Here is an 18,315-nt window from a genome sequence, read left to right on the forward strand (position 1 = left end):
GCAAGTAAACAGAGTGCTTCACTAGGAATCAGTTATCAGCCTCAACGGAACCCTCAAGAGTGCCTAGAAATCCTACTGTACTTCTCAAGTCAGCTCCCTCTTCTATTCTTTACTAAAACACTAGCAATCCTTTTCCACTTTCTGCAAACCTCCCAGCCCTCCCCTATTAGTTAGTTATCAGCACATGACTCATCTCCTACGTCACAGAGACAAATGAAAGCCCTCAGATGGGAACTACTTTAACTTGCCCTCACCAAATCCACAAGCCTCCCTGCATCTGCGTACATCCATCTTCTCCTTCCCCCACCACAATGGAAGAGGGACTTTCCCCCTGAAAAGAGCCACTTTCAAGAACCTGGGTTTTCCATCCCGTCTCCTCTCACTTTCTCAGAGACCTCTCTCACGCTTATATTTTCAACCTCTCCTTCTCTAATAGGGCCTACAAACAAGCACATATGTTTAAAATACAAAACCTGCCTCAACCCAAAACTTGCCCTGCCACAGATCTCGTCCTTTCTCCTTCAAAGACACATTTCTGAAAAAGCTAACATTTCTCTCTCTCCTCATTTACTCCCCAATTCACTCGTGTGGCCCCTGTCCCTATCATGCCATCAAGAGTTTTGACCAAGGCCAGTGAGGTCCTTGTGCCTAGGTCTGCTGCCCCTATTTCAGTCTTTACATCATGTGGCTCTCTCTGAGCTGACCAGTCCTCTCCGTCTGAAGACTCTTTCTTTCCTTGGTTCCTGTGACACCACACTCTCAATCCGCCTATCTCTTCGTCTACCACTCCTTACTCTCCTCCTCTTTTTTATTCTGCTTCCCTCTCTTTGGCATGAAGAGTGAAGCAAAACTAAACTTAAGTTCCAGCGCTGCCATGTACAGTGTCAGACACTGAGCAAGTTTCATCATCACTCTGTGCCTGTTTTCTCAACCTTAAAATGCGAAACATCATAGTAACTACAGGACAGGGTTGTTGTAAGGATTTGATAACGTAGGTCCATGAGCCGAGTGTCTAGGTTAGCACAGTGCTGTCCAGTACAAACCGAATGTCAGCCACATGAGTAATTTATGAATTGAATGTCCAGTTCAAGGAAAAAGAAACAGATAAAAGTAATTTTAATAATATATTTTATTTAATTTAGCATAGCCAAATAGTTTTTCAGTATGATATAAAAATTATTGATGAAGCATTCTGTATTATCTCATACTAACTGTGTAATTTTCACTTACAACACAGCTCAATTCAGATGCTAAATCTTCATCAGAAATACTTAAATTTTATACAATTAACAGTTGAAAAAGTAGATCCACCAACCTAGGTTGTTCTAAAAATACTGAAAAGTTCTGTAAGAAGAGTTTTTATTTACATTTAAATTAATTAAAATTAAATAAAATTTTGTTCCTCAGTCATACCTGCTAAATTTCAAGTCCTTTACTGCCACAAGCGGCTAGTGGTATCTACCCCAGGTATGTACCCCAATTTTTGAAAGACCTACAGGAGCACCTGTTTTCGCTAACTGAAAGAAATCCAAAGAGGATTTTCGCTTTTACAAAAAAAAATGAAAAGCAAAACTAGTGTCCAGCATTTGTTTTGCGGCATGCTTTTACTACATGTTAGTGCTGTTTTAGGTTTTATGTGTTATTTGGTATGATTTAGTAGGTAATTTTTTGGGTCTGGAAACGCTCAAAAAATTTTCCATATAAATTAACGGTAACTGCTTCTTTGCCTTACGCCATTTTGGCTTATGAAAGGAATCACAGGCACGCTCTCCTTTCAGGTAGTGGGGGAAACGTGTATACTGGGCAACACGGGTCTAGCGCACAACATACAATCAATCAGTAAAAACTGTTTATTATCACTACTATCAGCGACCACTCCTTCTTCTCCATTTCTGGCAAATGTTGGTATTTCTCAATGTTCTGTCCCAGGTTCGATTTTCTTCTCACTCTATACATTCCATTCCTATGGCTTCGATTATCATTCATACACCAATAACTCCCCCAAATCTATATCTCTTATCCAGAGCCTACCTGAGCCACAGATCTGTAAGTTCAACTACCTCCTCAATAGCTTCATAAAAATGCTTCAAAGGCATGCAGACCCAAAATGTTCTACACTGAGTTCATCTTCTCTTCCAACCTCAACACTTCTCCTTCATCCATTATCTCAGTAAATTCATTCCAATTCCTCCAGTTGCTCAAATCATAAACCTTGGAGACATCATGGTCTCCTCCTTCAACCTTCACAGCCAATCAATCACCATCTCCTGTCTACTGCACAGTCAGTTCTGCTATACACTCGTTTGAAAAGAGCAAGTTTGTTCCAATGCAATTGATGTATTAGGGAACAATTTTGCATTTGTTTATATGTGATTTTGTCTATAAGCAATACTAAATAAACACAGGAAACTATACCCCACTGAACAGAGCTGTGTAAGAATATACAAAATGCACACATGCATACACCTCAAACAAGTACCAGCTACCCAGATCACCCCATGTATTATAAGCCACACCCATCTGGTTACAACTTTCCATCCAGTTTCAGTGAACTCTCCTTCCACCACTTCACAATAACTCAAGCTGCAATCCTTCTCATGCCCATTTCCATAATCAAACTTCAGGTAGAGTGCCATATTTATTGTATTATATATGTGTTTCTTAACCATTTAACGTGTAAAATTATGCTACAATTTTTATTAGATTCCTATCTTTTTTTATGTGTCACTGATGAAGTTTGAGTATTGTGCTCCTAACCCCGTTTTTATTACAACTTTCCACAGCATGGTGACTTTGAGGAACATATATATTACATTACAGCAGAACTGACTGTACCATTTAACATCATAGAATCAGTCCATTTCTGTGCATTTCCAATGCTATCAGTTGAATCCCAGTAACTCATCTTTCACCAATATTACAGCAATGGTCTAATTCCGTGGTTCTCAAGCAGGGACAGTACCTTTCCACTCCCACTCATCTAGGCCGTTGGAAAGGTATGGGTATATCGGGGGGGGGGACAGTTTTGGTTGTCACAGTGACCTGGAGAGGGACCCTATAGGCATTCAATGAACAGGAGCCAGGGATGCCAAGTTCAGCAATGTTTCCCACACGATTTTGTCCCACCCCAACATGCCAACTGCAGCACAATTAAGAAAAACCAGTACTGGTCCCCTATATCTATTCTTGGCTCTCTCTACTTGCCAGAGAGAGCTTTTTCAAAATGTAAATCAGATGATGCCTCTCCTATGTTTAGTACCTTTCAACAGCTTCCCCTTCCCCTAACGATAGAGATCAAAATCTAAAGTGTGGCCTTTATGCTCCTGCCTCCTCCTCCGGTTTCCATCTCATGCCCCTCTCCTCTCTTCCCCACAACCACTATGTTTCAGGCAGTCATTCATTCAACAAATAATGATTAAACATGTACTGTGTGCCAGGAACTATTCAAAGATGGGGATAGAACAATGAACAAAAGAGACAAAACCTCTCTGCTCTCATGGAACTTACATTCTAGTTCCACGAAGCTGCCATGCTTCTCCTCACCTCAAGGCCTTGCCACAGGCTTAGCCAATTCCTACTCATTCTTTAGATCTCAGCTTAGCCACCCTTCCTCAGGGAACCATTCTTCAACCCCATCCCACTAGGTCGGGTCCCCCATGAAACAATCCTATGACTCTGAACTTTTTAGTGCTATAACACAACTGAAATTATTTAATATCCATCTTTTTGTTATATCTCCAGGGCCTACCATAGTACCTGGAACACAGAAGGCACTCATGAAGATGTGTGTTTATATGCATGAATGTGTCTTTACACTTCATGACTGTGTATGTCATAAACACATTCGTTGTCTGTGTATATTTCCATATATTTCTGCAGATGACTATGTGACTATGTATGTATACACATATGCATGTATGGATGCCTACATACAATTTTAGGTATGCCCACTTAGGTTTATTCACTCATATGACTACACATGTGCATATTTATGCATGTGTGTGTGTGAGAGCATGTGCACAAACGTGCATATGTGTATTCTCCTGGCCCCTCAGTGACAGCTCTGACCTCCTGGAGGGAACTGGGAGCAGGGCCCCAAGTCCTCTCTAAGCTGACAGTTCAATAAGAGTATAAGATCATTCAATGACACTCCAAATGTCAGCAAACATTGGCTTGCTCCACTCTGCTACAGGGGAAGTAGGTGGAGGCGGGAGATGTGGAACCCTGGTCATTGAAAAGCTGCTCTTCGCTGATGCAACCACACCATTATTGGACAGGAGAGGGCAGCTGAAAGACAACATTTAGCCTCTTCTCAGATTAGAGGCCTTAGGAAATGAAGATGGTGAACTGAGTCCCAGTTGCTCACTTACTAGGCAGGTCTCGGTGGCCGAACAGACCAGGACCCTCCCCACTTTTCTTCATGGGGCAAAGCTCTGTAGAAGAGTTGAGGAGGAGAGGAGAAGGAAGGGAAGGAGGAGGACTAAGTAAGATCAAGGACAGGAGAGGGCCCTGTAGACAGCCAAGGGGTGGGTCACACACGGGCAAAGAAGGCAAGGAGTAAGACTTTTGCATAGTACTCCCACAATCTTGGCAATGACCTCTCTGGCTTTGCTTTCCTTGTTACTCTTTTTAAGGGAGCAGGAATCGTTGTGCAGCCTGCACTAAGTCATGCAGTATTGAGGTCAAAAGATCACCATGCCCCTAGACTTCCAGGGCCCTGCAGCCTCCCTGATTTGAATGGCTGCTGGCAAGGACTGGACCAAAGTCTGGAATTAAGACATCTCTCCTGCTGGGCGCTCAAACACAGCTGGAACATGATGTGGCTGGAAGGCAGAAAGGAAGCGCTAGAGCCCTTATTATTCTTCGACCTGCTCAGTTTTCCTCCAGGAGGCAATCACAAGGCCAACAGAGAATCCTCAGTTTACTCTGGTGCCTGTTCCCCCTCTATGGCTCAGCAGGCTGGCAGAGAACCAAACTGAACAGGCTCAGGACAACGGCCTGTACCCCCAGCAGCACCAAGGTAGCCCTGAGTGGCAATGTTACCACATGGGTCGGCTGCTTTCCTGCCTTTCTGCCCAAGGAACCTAGAGGCAGGGAGCTATCCATACACCAAAAAGTCTAGTGAACTTCACAGAGCAATTGTTCATGGTCAGTGCCTGCCTCGCCTGGCCGGGCCTTCACATGGCATTTGCCAAGGCCAGTAAGCAGCCTCAGATGCACTCTGACAGCTGGCACGCCGTCTTCCAGGAGCGCAGGCCTAGCCACACCCGCACACGCAGCTCTGCCAAGTCCCGCATGAGAGGGCCTCTATGGAGCCAGCTCTCAAACACCAGCCAGCCAGCCAGCAGTCATGCACTGACTGAGTACATAGGCTGGACCTCGCCCTGCTCTGGCCACCGGGGACACGAAAGGAACCGGACTCAGTCTCTGTGGTCCAGATGGACATGGCTGTAAGGAAACACCCACGGACTCAGTTTCAACACTAAGATCCAAAGTGTCAAGGAGCCTCAAGGCAAGAGACTGACTGCTAAGCTTCTCAGCAGAAGTGATACCTGAGCTGCATTTTTAAGGAGAGGGAATATGCCCGATGGAAATGACTGGGAGGCACTTCAGAGAGAGTTGAGGTCACAGGCCAAGGCCCGAACGTAGGGCAGAGCCTGGCCTCCTAAGGATGGCAGGGCATAAGCTGTTGTTCAGGTGCACAGGCGATGGCTAGGAGAGGGAGGTAGGAGTCAAAGTACAAACAAGCCAGAGTGCAGAGGACCTGCAGACCAGGGGAAAGCAAAGGAGTTCACAAACGTTGCCACAAAGAATGGCTGCCCCGAGACAAAGTCCAAGGCCACTCTCTCCCACTGTTCCTCCACATGCTCGCTGAGCTCCAGCCCCCCACACACCAAAGGCACACTGCTCCTCCTGCCTAGAAAGCCTTCTCTCCTCCTCAGATCCGTACCTTGCCTCCCCTGAATATGCCCAGTTCAAGATGCAAATCCTTACAATCCTAGCCTGACCCTCAATAACCTCTCTCCGCTCTGTGCCCCTGGGAGCCACGACTCTGACCGCCGGTGTGTTCTCCCTTTCCTGAGCTCCCTGAGAGTCACTGCTGACTGGTGCTGTGGAGTCCCTGAAGCTGCCTGCCCAGAGCTGCTGCTCTTACGTCAGAAGGATTTATGGGGATGAGCCTCCCTAGGGGCCTGGGCCTCCTGGAGCACGGATCCCGCCAGAGCAGAGATCTGGGGAGTCTATTCCCACATCTCCTTTCTTCTGCTTATGTAGAAAGTACAGCACACACTAGGAAAGGACAGTTTTCTGGGTGATTCCTTCTCTGCCAGCATCCCTTCCAGCCCACAACCTCAGCCCGCTCCCCAGGTGCTTGGGGCTGCAGTAGTGCTAGTCTCCTCCCTTACGCTCAGAGGGAACTGGACTCTAGTTTCCATGGCCCTTCTCACGCGAGCAAAGCTCTGCTGTGGCTGGGCAGGACCAAAGCCAGCCTGAACCAACTCTGCCTCCAAGCAGAGGGCGATACCAGAGCCGGTCAGGAGGATCAGAGGCCACACTCATGAGCACATCAAAGAAGGAAACTTTCCCAGAGGCTCAGGGAGCAAACATCTCTCCTGGGGGTAATGCAGCTCAGCCCAGAGATCCAGGAAGAACCTGGAAAATCCCCTTAATTGGGACTTCTCTGCACATCTGGGCGACACAAAGTAGGGAAATGTCCTACTCCACCCAGCAGCCTCGTCCCCAAGCAGCTCCCCACTCCCAGAAATCACCACAACCTTCCAGTGCATATTCACTGGGGAAGAGGAAAGAGGGATGTTGAGAAAAGAGAAGAACAAAAAGAAAAGGAAAGAGATGAGAACAACAAAAAGACAGAAATGAGAAAAGAAAGCAAAGGAGGAGAGAGCTGAGGCACGGGAGAACCAGAGGAAGTACCCACGGGGGGGGGGTTCAGACACAGTACCTTTTTCAGATTAATCCACTGCTTGAAGTAATCTGCCACTGGCAGGCCCAAGTACTGGCACTGGCCTGGGAGCCTACAAGAAAGGGAAGAGAGAACAAGTTGGGCACACCCATGTCCCAGGTATGGAGCCTTAAGCTAGGGAATCCAGCAGTCTATAGGACACATAGACCTCAAAAGGCCAACCCATCAGCTGTGGGTCCCACCCCACCCAAGAAAGGCACCCCACCTCCAGCACCCTGGACACTGGGCTCCAGATCCAGCCCTCAGATCCAAATGTGAGAACCTGGAGACTCTATTCAAAATAATATCAGCAGCTACTATTTTCTGATTGCCTACAATACGTTACATACCTTACTAACATTTTCATATTATTCTTCAGAACGATACTGTGAGGCAGGTGCCGTGGCCTACATTTTACAGATGAGAAAATAAGACGCAGAGGGGTTACCTAAGGTCCCACAGCTAAACTATGATGGTGCCACGAACTGAACTCATGCCTGTCTCACTCCAGAGCCTACGTTCTTTCCAATGCACTAGTTTGTTGTTTTGTTACAGCAGAGAGGCAGAGATACAAGACAGGAGGAGACAGAAAGAGCACGTGAGTTAGAGATAGCTGGGCAGGGGCTTCAGTTCACATTTAAGTCTCTAGCAATTGGCTTTCTGCAGATAGAGACGAGACCATGCGGAAGAATAACAAGAGGTCAGAATTTAAACCAAGAGTCTGTTCTTATTTTTTCTTTAAATTAGAATTTATAAACTATCTCTCCTTCTAGCTGATGCCATTTTATCCACAAAAATCCATTCACCCAAATATGTACTGATGTTTATTTAATAAGAGTAAGGCACTTAGAACTCAAAAGGTAAGACTTAACTCCTGCCCATAAAGGGCTTACAGTTTGTTCACTAGAATGGACTATAAAAGAAATAGACAAAATAGCCTTAACTTAGAGCATTGGGGTACATGGAAGGACGGAGGAAGATACCAGAAATGTCAGCTGGGGAAGAACATCGAGTTTTCTTGCTAGGAGAAGAGCCTGGCCACAGGCAATAGACAGCCTCTGAAGAGTTGTGAACAACTGACAGATTGCTCCGAGGCAACAAAACCAAAGCACTAAAAAATGCGGGGTAGTAGCCAGGAGACTATAGACAGCAGCTGTAGTGACAGTGACCACGTAAAGGAGATGTAAAGGAGAGCTTGGTGACTGAAGGGGATGTGGAGCCCAGTGACAAAAGGCGGCAGAACCCGATTCAAAGGTTTGTGGCTTGGCTTAGTTTAGCTTCACGCTGCTCACTAAGACAGGTACAAAGGAGGAGGCAGGGGCAGAGGCAGGGCACATGTGACACCCGAACAGACCGACTTTCAGTCAATTTTATTATTGTTTTTAAATTCTCTGCATACAGTATATCCTGTTTCTGCCCAAACTACAACCTTGCCCCTGGAAGGAGGCACGAGTCTGGAATGCCGTTTTAGAGAGATGCCTGCCACATGGTAAGCACTCAGTATCTGTTGAGTGTGAGGTGCCTAGGAGATATTTGGCAGTCGGATGGTATCTCAGAGGCAGCTGCCACGTCCAGTTTTGATATAAAATGCTGAATCATTCATGCCATTTTAGTAAAGTTAAAGCCTTGATAATGGATAAGATCACCTGAGAAGAGCATGTAATGAGAGGAGCAGAGGACCCATGTCTCCTAAGTTTTACTGAGCGAAAATGAATCCAGGCCACCTCTACCAGACCATTACCACACACAGGGAAGTCACTTCTTCACGCAGCAGCCAGCTCTAATTTTGGACGCCTTCAATTCTTAGAACATCCTTCCTTAACACCAAACTAAAACCTGTCTCCTTGTAACTTCCACCCACGAGTCTGAAGTATGTCTTTAGAAACTATAGAGAATGAGACCCCTTGCAGAACCCTCCCGAGATCTGAAAGCCCAGGAAACTTCCCCCTGAGTTCCCTTCTCTAGGTCATACACTCTCAACTCCTTCAAGAATCCCACAGGAGATAATGCATGCGTCAGGACTCACCCAACCCACCCCCATTCCCAGAGGGAAGGACTCCTGGACCTTTCTCAGGGTATCGGTAACCCAAGGTCACACATGCTCTTTTGATCCCATTTCACATCACAAACTACGGTGAAAGCAAGCTTCCCCTTTGTGGACCCCTGTATATAAAACTGATTTTTTAGCTTACAACGCAGGTCATTACTGTCATTACTTGGCCATACAGTGGTCAAGCAAGATGAGAGCTGTGAAAAACCCAATAAATCTGGTGTCAGTAGGCTGGTGGGAGCAAAGGCAGCCTGCTACGTGGTTAAGAGTAAGAGATAAGAAAGTGGAGACCACAGTGAAACTCCTGTTTTACGAAGCGTGGCAATGAGAATCCAGCTGAGATGACTGACTCCACCCCCAGAAAGTTTCAGGGCAGTCCAGTCTTCCTCCATTACTCTTCAGTTATTTGACAGACACTAAAAGGAAGTTGAGCCCCTTGTTTCAAGCACTATAGTAAGGATTTCCTTTTCTAAGACCTGAGATATCTTACCTGAAGGGAAGGTTCCTCTCACACATCTAAGCGGCACAGTGACATTAACTACCACCAGTCAATATCCTGGAAGGGGAAATTCTGGCTGAGGCCAAGGTGGTCAAGGGGTATCCAGGTAGGATGTGCCCATGTGGGAACCAAGGACGAAGACTGTAAGAAAATCAGGCAAGGTTTTGAAGGACGGAAGGCAGCCTTAGCAGCTAGAATGTGGCTGCCTGAGCAGCAGAACTATAATGTCTGGATAATTTTACTATTTCCTTCAATTTTTCTTTCATGGTCCTTATCCTTGGTATTTGTGAAAATGCTTATTGAGCTCAGCTATTGTTGAAAGATCACATTAAGACCTGTGAGGGAAGGGGGCCACTAGAAGCAGCAGACTCTACAAAGGAACAGGTCAGGGGGACTGGCCAACAAAAAGCAGGGGTCCTGGGGCACCTGTTATATTCTCCCTTAGCCAACCCCAGCACCCCAATTCTTTCAGGGTGATACAGGCCAGGAGTCCTGTTGGCTGTGGCTAGCCTGGGGGAGAGGGAGGCTCCTTCTTCAGCAAGATTTCCAAGGTAGCCATCTGCTGTAGACATTTCTACCCAGGTAGGAAGGGTCTAGTTCAGTAGAATCCCGCTTTTTCTTCTTGGAGGTTGACCTATACCAGAGGGGCCACATCGAGAACAGACTAGACAGACAGATAGGTTGGACACTAAGCCTCAGATATGACTCAGCAGCAATCGTGAGTGCAGTCTATACCTAGTGAGTGGCTGCCTGAAGCAGAGGAGAATGGGACCATTCTCATCCAGTGCTCCAGTCACCTACAGGTACACATATAGTTTGCAGACTCACAGGCATTCTGGTTGCTGAGTCCTCTAGCCTGTGGGTGGTCCCAGCCTGTGACTCCAAGACACAAGTAGTACAGATGTAGCAGGGCCCAGGCCCATCTTCACAAGACACAGAGCAAATGCTAGAACTTGAACTCCCAGGTGCCTCAAGGGAGGACAGTTACACATTTCTACAAAAGAACCTGTCCCAGCTTAGGGAGCACCGAGAGAATAACCCTGCGAGGAAGGTGGGTTAGAGCAGTCATCATCCCTTACGTAGAAGAGGAAACAGGCCCACAGAAGAAAAAGGATTTGCTTGAACATAAAACAAGCCAAGGACAGAACCAGAAACGGAATCTTCATCTTCTGACTGCGTAAGGCACCAGTCATGCAGATGCACTCAGAGATCTTTACAGTCTCCAGGATGGCAAGGTCGAGGGCTTTAGAGAAATAGGTAGCACGGTGCACTGCTCAAGGTCACAGTGGGTCCAAGGTTCTTAGGGTCCTACGGCTAGGGTCAGCGGGTACCAGTGGGTACATGGCTCTACCAATTTGGAAAGGAAAAGGGCCCAAAGGGTGTGAATGCTGTGAGTTCCTACCAGATACTGATCCCAAGAAAAGAGCCACTGGCAGTGGGCCCTGGACTAGCCTGCGGGCATGAACGTGCACGCAGGTTTATGGTGCCCAGGTCTCTGTGCAGCTGGAATCACCGGGCACAAAGCTCCTCAACTGCCCAAACATCATCTGGCCATACTTATTACTGTTGCCCAATGAAATTTTATGCACCGAGTCCACAGGTGTGATTTCCCCTTCTTTATGAGGGTCGGAATGACATCACTGATAGCCAATAGAAAAGAGCCAATTATGTCCAGGCCATAAAAAGGAATGGGTTTTTTTCAACCAAATCAAAACTTCCTTCAGCTTCATGAATGCAAGGGGCCCCCTTTAAGGAAGGGCCCCCCATTCCTGCCTGTGGGCTCTAAACCGAGTGATATGATCGCTTTCCAAATACTGTGGGGCCTACAGCCAGGAAGGGGCTCCACTTTTGGCATTTACCATATGGCCCCCTGCCCTTATCACACTGGCCCCCTGGGGTCATCAGAATAGAACATCAAACCCTACCCTCGGACACCTGACTGGCTCTTCGCTACTCCATTCAGGGGGAAGTTAGAAAAGATGGGGTGCCCCTCAAGTTCCCTTATTACTCCTTTTAAATATAAAAAAGAAAGCAGAGCCCTCCCTGCCTAGAAAAAAAAGAGAGCAGTATGGAAGGAACAGGGGTGTGAGAAACTGCCCCCCACCATAAGCACAGAGCACAAAGCAAAAGAAGCCCAGCCTTCCCCACCCACCCCTCATCCAGCCCCACCACCTGCAGCCCAGCACTCGGGCTGGGCCCAGACAGCCCTGATGGCAAACAGGTGTGACTAGCTGGGCGCCAGCCAAGGCAGGGGACCAGCTCATTAAGGGAACGCCACCCTGGCTAATGGGTATGGGCAGGATGAAGCCATTGTGAGCAGGAGCTCAGCTTTGAAGATTAGGTGAAGCAGAGCTGGGGGGCTCTGCTAGAACTGCTAGTCATGAGTCAAGGAGGCCGGCAGCATCCATGGAGGTCTGACAGACAGACTGGCAGACACCGGAGATAGCCAGGACCAGCAGGAGAGTAGGCGGCCATGCTAGAAAGGTCACGGACAACACTATTCCTTCTGTGCTTTGCTCTCGGCAAGTCTTAGGGGCAACCCCAAATCAGGAATGGCATGCCACTCTCGCTTTTAGCAGACTCAAGCCCTTAAAGAGAAGATCAGCTGAGTATGGAGCCATATTTGACCCCTTTCTGCCTCTTGGAAAGGCTGTGGGACAAGGACCCTGGGAGTGACGTAGGCTGTCAGTTCTGGTGTCCAAAAGCTCTAGGATATGCATATACTCATCCCACCTGATATGCAGAAAAACAGGAGTGTTGAGGAGCAATGGTGAAGAGCAGAGAGACAGGCTCTGTCTTCTTCAGCGTCAGAGCGGGATCATGGAGCACGGAACACTAGCCCGGGGAAGGAGTTGGCCAGCAGACCCAGCCAACCAGCTAGATGGAAGCTCCTGACAAGGGGACCCCTATGAGGGGTCGGTGGGGCTTGTTTCCATGCAGGGTCTCTCCACTGGCTCATTCCAATACAAACACTCCCACAGAATGTTGTTGCTGGCTGTCCTGCACCTCAGAACGGCCACACTTCCTAGGCTTCTCCCCAAGAGCTGAGGCTGAGCACCAGGCACGGCTCTGTGCCCACCGGGTCTCAGGCCGGGAGTCCTACCTAGTCAGGGCCTCCACAGCGGCAGGATACGAGTCTGCATCCAGCATCGGCAGGCTACCCCAGCCGAGGCCGCACTGAGCTGGGGGACACAGCTCTTTGTCTCTCCTGTTTCTGTTTCCCCACCCAGAGGAGACAAACAGACCCGGGTGATAAACGGCCCGCCTTTCACGATCACTTTTCCTCAAGTTGAGGAGAGTAGCTGGTGATGGATGGGCTGGAATTTGGTTATCAGGAAGGGCTGTCAGCCAGAGGTGCCTATCTCCTCCCCCACAACGCAGGGCATCATTACACTGTGGCATCGAGGTAAAATATGAGCAAGGGGAGGGAAGGGAGAAGGAGCGAAGGCTGGGCTTCCACACGGAGCAAATTGAGCAACAATGAGAGCAGGCACGAGGCTGGGACGTTAGTTATCTGTCCGTGACACCTTTTATCTCTGCACAAATTGGTCCTTCCTCCCCCACTGAAGCCTCTTATACAAACAGGCAGGCACAATGTGTCACCACTGCAATAGCGTAGCAATTTAACCCGAATTAGTGAGGGGGTCAAGCCAGGAAATAGGGGTTTCTCATTTCAACAGGTTCCTTAGTCTCTGCTCTGAACCAGCACATTGGGGGGAGGAGGGTAGAGAGAAAGCAGACTCATAATTGAATTCACTCACTTGGCCGCTGCTGATGTATAAAAAATTAATGCTTGAGCCTCCTACTTATCAAAGCCAGTTAGTTTCCATCTCACCTGTGAGATGCACCAATGCAGAAGACAGACCCTCGCCAGGCTGGGCACCCAGTGCTTTCAGCCATTGGAGGATCGGCAAAAACAGGAAAGGAAAGAAAGGCACTGCCCAGAGACAGCAGCCCCAGGCCAGCAACCCCTTCCAGAAGCCTATAGGACAGAGATCACGGCAGGGGATAGGACGGGGGTAAAGGGGGGTATAGGAAGCGATCACTAATATTAAAGACAATCCTAAACAGTTCAAGAATACACTTGAGTCTACAGGCAGAAAAGGCATTCTGGCTCCACCCTCCACCGGAGATGTCCAGGGTGTTTTTACCAGTAACCCCTCTCTGCCCTCAGACACACCCACACACCCACGCCCACACACACCACTACGCAGACACTGAGGAAGCCAGTGGCAGCACTGATGGTGCTGACAAGGCTAAAAGAGCAGGGAGTGGAAGAGCCTGGTCTACTCCCCAGTGACGCCCCCACTGCAGAGCTATGATAGGGGCAGGGTGGGGGAGGGAGAGCGCAGTACAACCCCCACCTAGCACATGGCTCTGCCACACTCAGGCAACTTAGTCAAGTGACCATGTGTCCTTAGGCAGGTTACGTCACCTCCACGCCCTGCTCTGTGAAGGTTAAGGGAGCCAGCCAAGGGAAACACACTGTAAAAGGAAGTGCTCATAGAGGGACTCTGGCTTTCGGCAGGTCAGCTGAGACTAAACCTGCAACAGTCTTTGCAGATGCTTCCAGGACATCTGCCTTGGGAAGACAGTGCCTTAATCAGAGGAATGACACTGGAGAAACTTTTCTGAGGATGACAGCCAAAGGGCAAGTTCCGAAACCACTCAACAGTTGCAAAAATGAATTCCAAGAAGCTTGGGGGTGAGGGGAGGAGTTGTGGATGAAGGAGCCGCCTTGGGACTCTTTCTCCAAATCAAAGAATCAGCAGGCAAATACCAGGGAACAAAAGCCAAGGCCCCAGTCTAGACACAAAATGGGAGAACTTTCTACCTCAATTGCCACCACACATCTACAGGTATCACTGAGACCCAGGACCCTCAAGGGCAGAGGCCAATCAAGCCTGATGCCCACACTCAGGTAGCTTCCAGGCCCACCCAGAAGACAACCATAGCATGCAACATAATGATCACTCCAGGAGAGACAACTGAGAAAGGCCATCTCATTTCTGGTGGTGGAAGGGCAAAGTCGGGGGGCACTTACAAGACTCAATCCTCTTTGCCTGAACTAACACTCCCTCCCTCCCCCCCATTCTTCTCCGCCTGCCCACAGCCCTGGGAGAATGCACTGCCGACTTCTCAGCCCATTTTGCCCCACATTTGCTCCCATCCTCTGGGATGGCTGCAGGTTACAATTCCAACCACAGGCTTCAGAAAGATGATACACTTGCTGGAGCCTGCAAAGGGTCAGGAGAGAGTACTGTTTGAAATACCAGCGTGACAGCTGGCTCCTTGTCTGTCTCTTCCTCCCCCACCCCCTCCCCAAACTTGTCATGGTACAAGAAGTCTATAAGCAGCCCATCAGCTTTAAATATCAGTGTGCGTGAAGCAGGAGCACGAGAGCGAGGGAGCGGGAAGCAGACAGCGAGCGCCTCTGTCGCCACTGCCTGTCAGGGAACACTAATGAATTTCACCACCAGCAACCACGCTTCAGAGGGGGGGGGGGGGGCGGGGGGGCGGGGGGTCGTTTTCCAGGGAGAACTCTCGCCGTATTAAAACATCTCTTCCCAAAGCCCTGTTAATAAATGTCACTGCAGAGGACCCACCACTAGGACTTCAAGGAAAGCGAGGGGTTGGGATGAGCCCTGAGGTCCCGCCAAACAGGAAGAGCAGTGCAAGTGTGAGGCTGGAGGGAACCAGATGAGGCCCACAATTAGGAGGGTGACCACCATCGCCCATACTCCTTCCTGACGGTCTGTGATGCCTGGCTGAGAGGATTAGGACAAGAAGGAAAGGCCTCAGGCAGGCAGAGATTACCAGCTGTGCCTTCCTGGCCAGACTTGCTTCCCATCCATTTCAGCCAAGTCACTTCACAGACAGGCAGGGGACTCCAGACCATCCTTCCAGACCTGGGCGAGGTGGGGTGAGGAAACTCTGGCACCAATCCCAACAGGAAGCTACTTCCTGACAGATGTCAGGGGCCAGAGCTTATTATAATCTCCATTTTACAGATGAGGAAATTGAGGTTGAGAGTAGTAATGTGACTTTCCCAAGATCCTACAACTAGTAAGCAGCAGAGCCAGGACTCAAACGCAGGTCTCTTAATTTTTAATAAAGGCCCCGCTCTTTCCACAGTACCACGTAGCTTCTCTGAAGAAGGGCTGTCCACCTCACTGTCTCCTGCATGTCCTCCACTGCCAGGCCCCGTCCTTCCCTTCCACTCTCTCCCACCGGTACACATGCACCTCTGGCCTCGCATGGGCCACAGCTGCCATGTAGCCCAGAGCTGGGCTCCAGGCCAGGGTGAACCCAGACTGGCAGAAAAAGGCCTGGGAGCGAGCCAGGCCATCACCTGGGAGTCTCCACAGCTCAGAGGGCATGGCTGCAGGCATAAGCCTTCCCTTGGGTGCCCTCTGCGCAGCTCTGATCAGCAGTGTCTGATCTGGCAGCGACCTGCTATGCAGGGGGCAAATGACATTTAATTTCCTCTTGGTTTCCCTATGGTATAGACGAAAGGCCGTCACCTGCGTCTGGGTCTGGCAGCACAGCTGGAAGTGTTCCCAGACATGCTGCTCTGGAGAGTTCCCAAACAGAAACCAGAACACAGGCGGGTGCAGAGGGACACCCCATAGGCCAGGCTGCCAGTCCTCCCAGAGAAAATCCACCTCAAATCTGCATTGCCCAGCAGTTGCTCGAAGCCTCCAAAGGCACTGTGTGTGTATACAGAGGGTGCCAAAAAAACGTATACACATTTTAAGGAAAAAACTATTAAAACTGTAATACTCAATATATACCGATAACAAAAGATGAATACAAGTCATGTGTATACATTTTTTGGGCACCACCAGTATATACAGCTGTTTTGCGCCACTGTTTTTTGGCCCACTGCCAGCTATCTCTACTCCCATTCCCCCCACATGGAGCCCATGTAAATGACCACATGAAGCACCCAGTGCCACAAACGCCCCGTGGAACAGTAAAACATGCACCTTCCCAGTGCCACAAACACCCCATGGAATCAAATAACCTGTATCTCCCCCAGCTCCTCTCTCGTAAAACAAGACAAGCGCCTCTCTAGGGTCCCTCCCAGGGCCATTCTTGCAGCGAAAGGGCACAGTGCCCCACCTGTTGTGACTTTGGGACGTGCTGGAGCTGCCTCCAGGACCTGGACAGAGCTTTTTCCCAGACAGAATGGCAGAGGCCCCCAGCAGGCAGCAGGGAGTGGGACGGGGAGGAGCAGTGGACGGAAGGTTTCCAGGGCACTTCGGTCAGCATCTCGGTGAATGAGCTGCTCTCTTCTTCCTGGCCAGGAAAACTGGGAGCTTCTTAGCACTCTGAGATCTCACTCATCCCCTACTACAGTCTCCACCTGGCCTGTGGCCATCTTGACCCTTCGCCTGGGCTGCCTTTGTGTGGCCTACAATGCCCTCTGGAGGCTCCGTGGAGACGCATCCTGCAAGCGGTCAGGATCGGATGCAGTCTGACCTCTGCTCCAATACACTCAAGGGCACACCTGTTCCCCTTACCCGCTGGCAGGTCTCCTGTGCCCTGCCAAGCTCCCCTCAATCCTTTAAGACGTATGGGCACTTGGCCTACAATTTTGGGTGGGGATTAGAACAAGGTAGTGGTTTCTAAACTGCGCTCCATGAAGCTCTAGGGTTCTCATAGGGACTCCAAGGTACTTAGTACACTGGGGGAGAAGGAAGAACGGGCTGGGCCTGGTCCCAGCTTCGGCCAGAACAGCTTAACTGTTGTATATTTTTTAATATTGGGCTTTAATTTTTTTTTTAAGTTTACTGTAAAAAAAAATACTATCCATTCGGTCTCTCTACTGTGCTCCTGTGGGTTCTCACAGCATTTGTTTTGTATCTTCTTTGTAGCATTCTCATATTCTACCTCACTTAGCCTATAATTAGTTATGCATGTGCTCTTTCTGTTCTGATCACCTGGCGGTCAGTAGTTACTGGGCCCTGAGCAGCTCCCAACAGGGAGGCTACTTTAGGCTACTGCTGGAATGCCAGTGCTTCCAGGACGTGCACCTTCGATGGCAGTTTCCAATAGTATTCCTTGGAAGGGAAGAGTTATAGTGGAGGGTCACTGACATTTACAAGAAGGTCCTAGTGAAGACATGTGGCACATGCACTCTTAAATCAACAAATGGGACACACCTGCTACCATCATCTATCACCTAAATCAACCTCCAGGGGACGAAAGAGAATTTTGCACCTGGTCAATCTTTGGGCAAAATTCGGCATATTCCAATAGGAAATATCACTCATTAGAAGTTTCTAAACCCTAAATGTGGGACCGTGGGAACATAGGATGATGCTTCTCAGCGGAGTACTCGAGGGTCTGTCCCGTTAGAGGGGTCATGAGGACCAGAAGTGGACGAAGCCCCTTGGCCCCATCAACCAAACCTACTGTCCACCTCCTTCTCCGGCCAGCTTTGGGGCGAGGGGTGGGGGGGGCAGGGGACTGTGCTCCTCCTAGCTAAGCCACTTGTTAATAGGCCCTAGATTCCCTTATCCCTGGGGAAAGGAAGGCAGCCAGGAGCCCTCCCCCTCCCCCCATACACACATGCCTCCCAGCAGGGCCAGCGAGGACAGCCATTAGTGTGTGCCTCAGCAGACAATGGGGAGGAGAAGTCTCCAGAGCAAAGGACAACTGCAGCAATTAGAATGCAGGGAGGTTCAGAAGCTATTTAACTGGGTGACCCCTGAGGTCGCTGCATCTGACTCCCATCCCTGGATAAATATTGTATGAGAGGGGAGGGGGGCGAGCGAGGGAGCCATCGGAGTGCTGCTCCTC

At 49.2% G+C, this 18,315-nt stretch overlaps 1 protein-coding gene across 7 annotated transcripts in view; it reads right to left on the reverse strand.

Annotated features, from left to right (window-relative positions):
- ERI3 (ERI1 exoribonuclease family member 3) overlaps positions 1-18,315 on the reverse strand; it is a 122,623-nt gene that overhangs the window by 50,740 nt on the left and 53,568 nt on the right. For all 7 annotated transcript variants that reach the window (XM_033114276.1, XM_033114277.1, XM_033114273.1 and 4 more), the window contains one exon: positions 6,959-7,031. In XM_033114276.1, coding sequence (XP_032970167.1) covers positions 6,959-7,031 — 73 coding nt within the window. The remainder of the gene's footprint in view (positions 1-6,958; positions 7,032-18,315) is intronic.

The sequence above is a fragment of the Rhinolophus ferrumequinum genome, chromosome 9 (assembly GCF_004115265.2).
Source record: "Rhinolophus ferrumequinum isolate MPI-CBG mRhiFer1 chromosome 9, mRhiFer1_v1.p, whole genome shotgun sequence".
Classification (NCBI taxonomy): Eukaryota; Metazoa; Chordata; class Mammalia; order Chiroptera; family Rhinolophidae; genus Rhinolophus; species Rhinolophus ferrumequinum.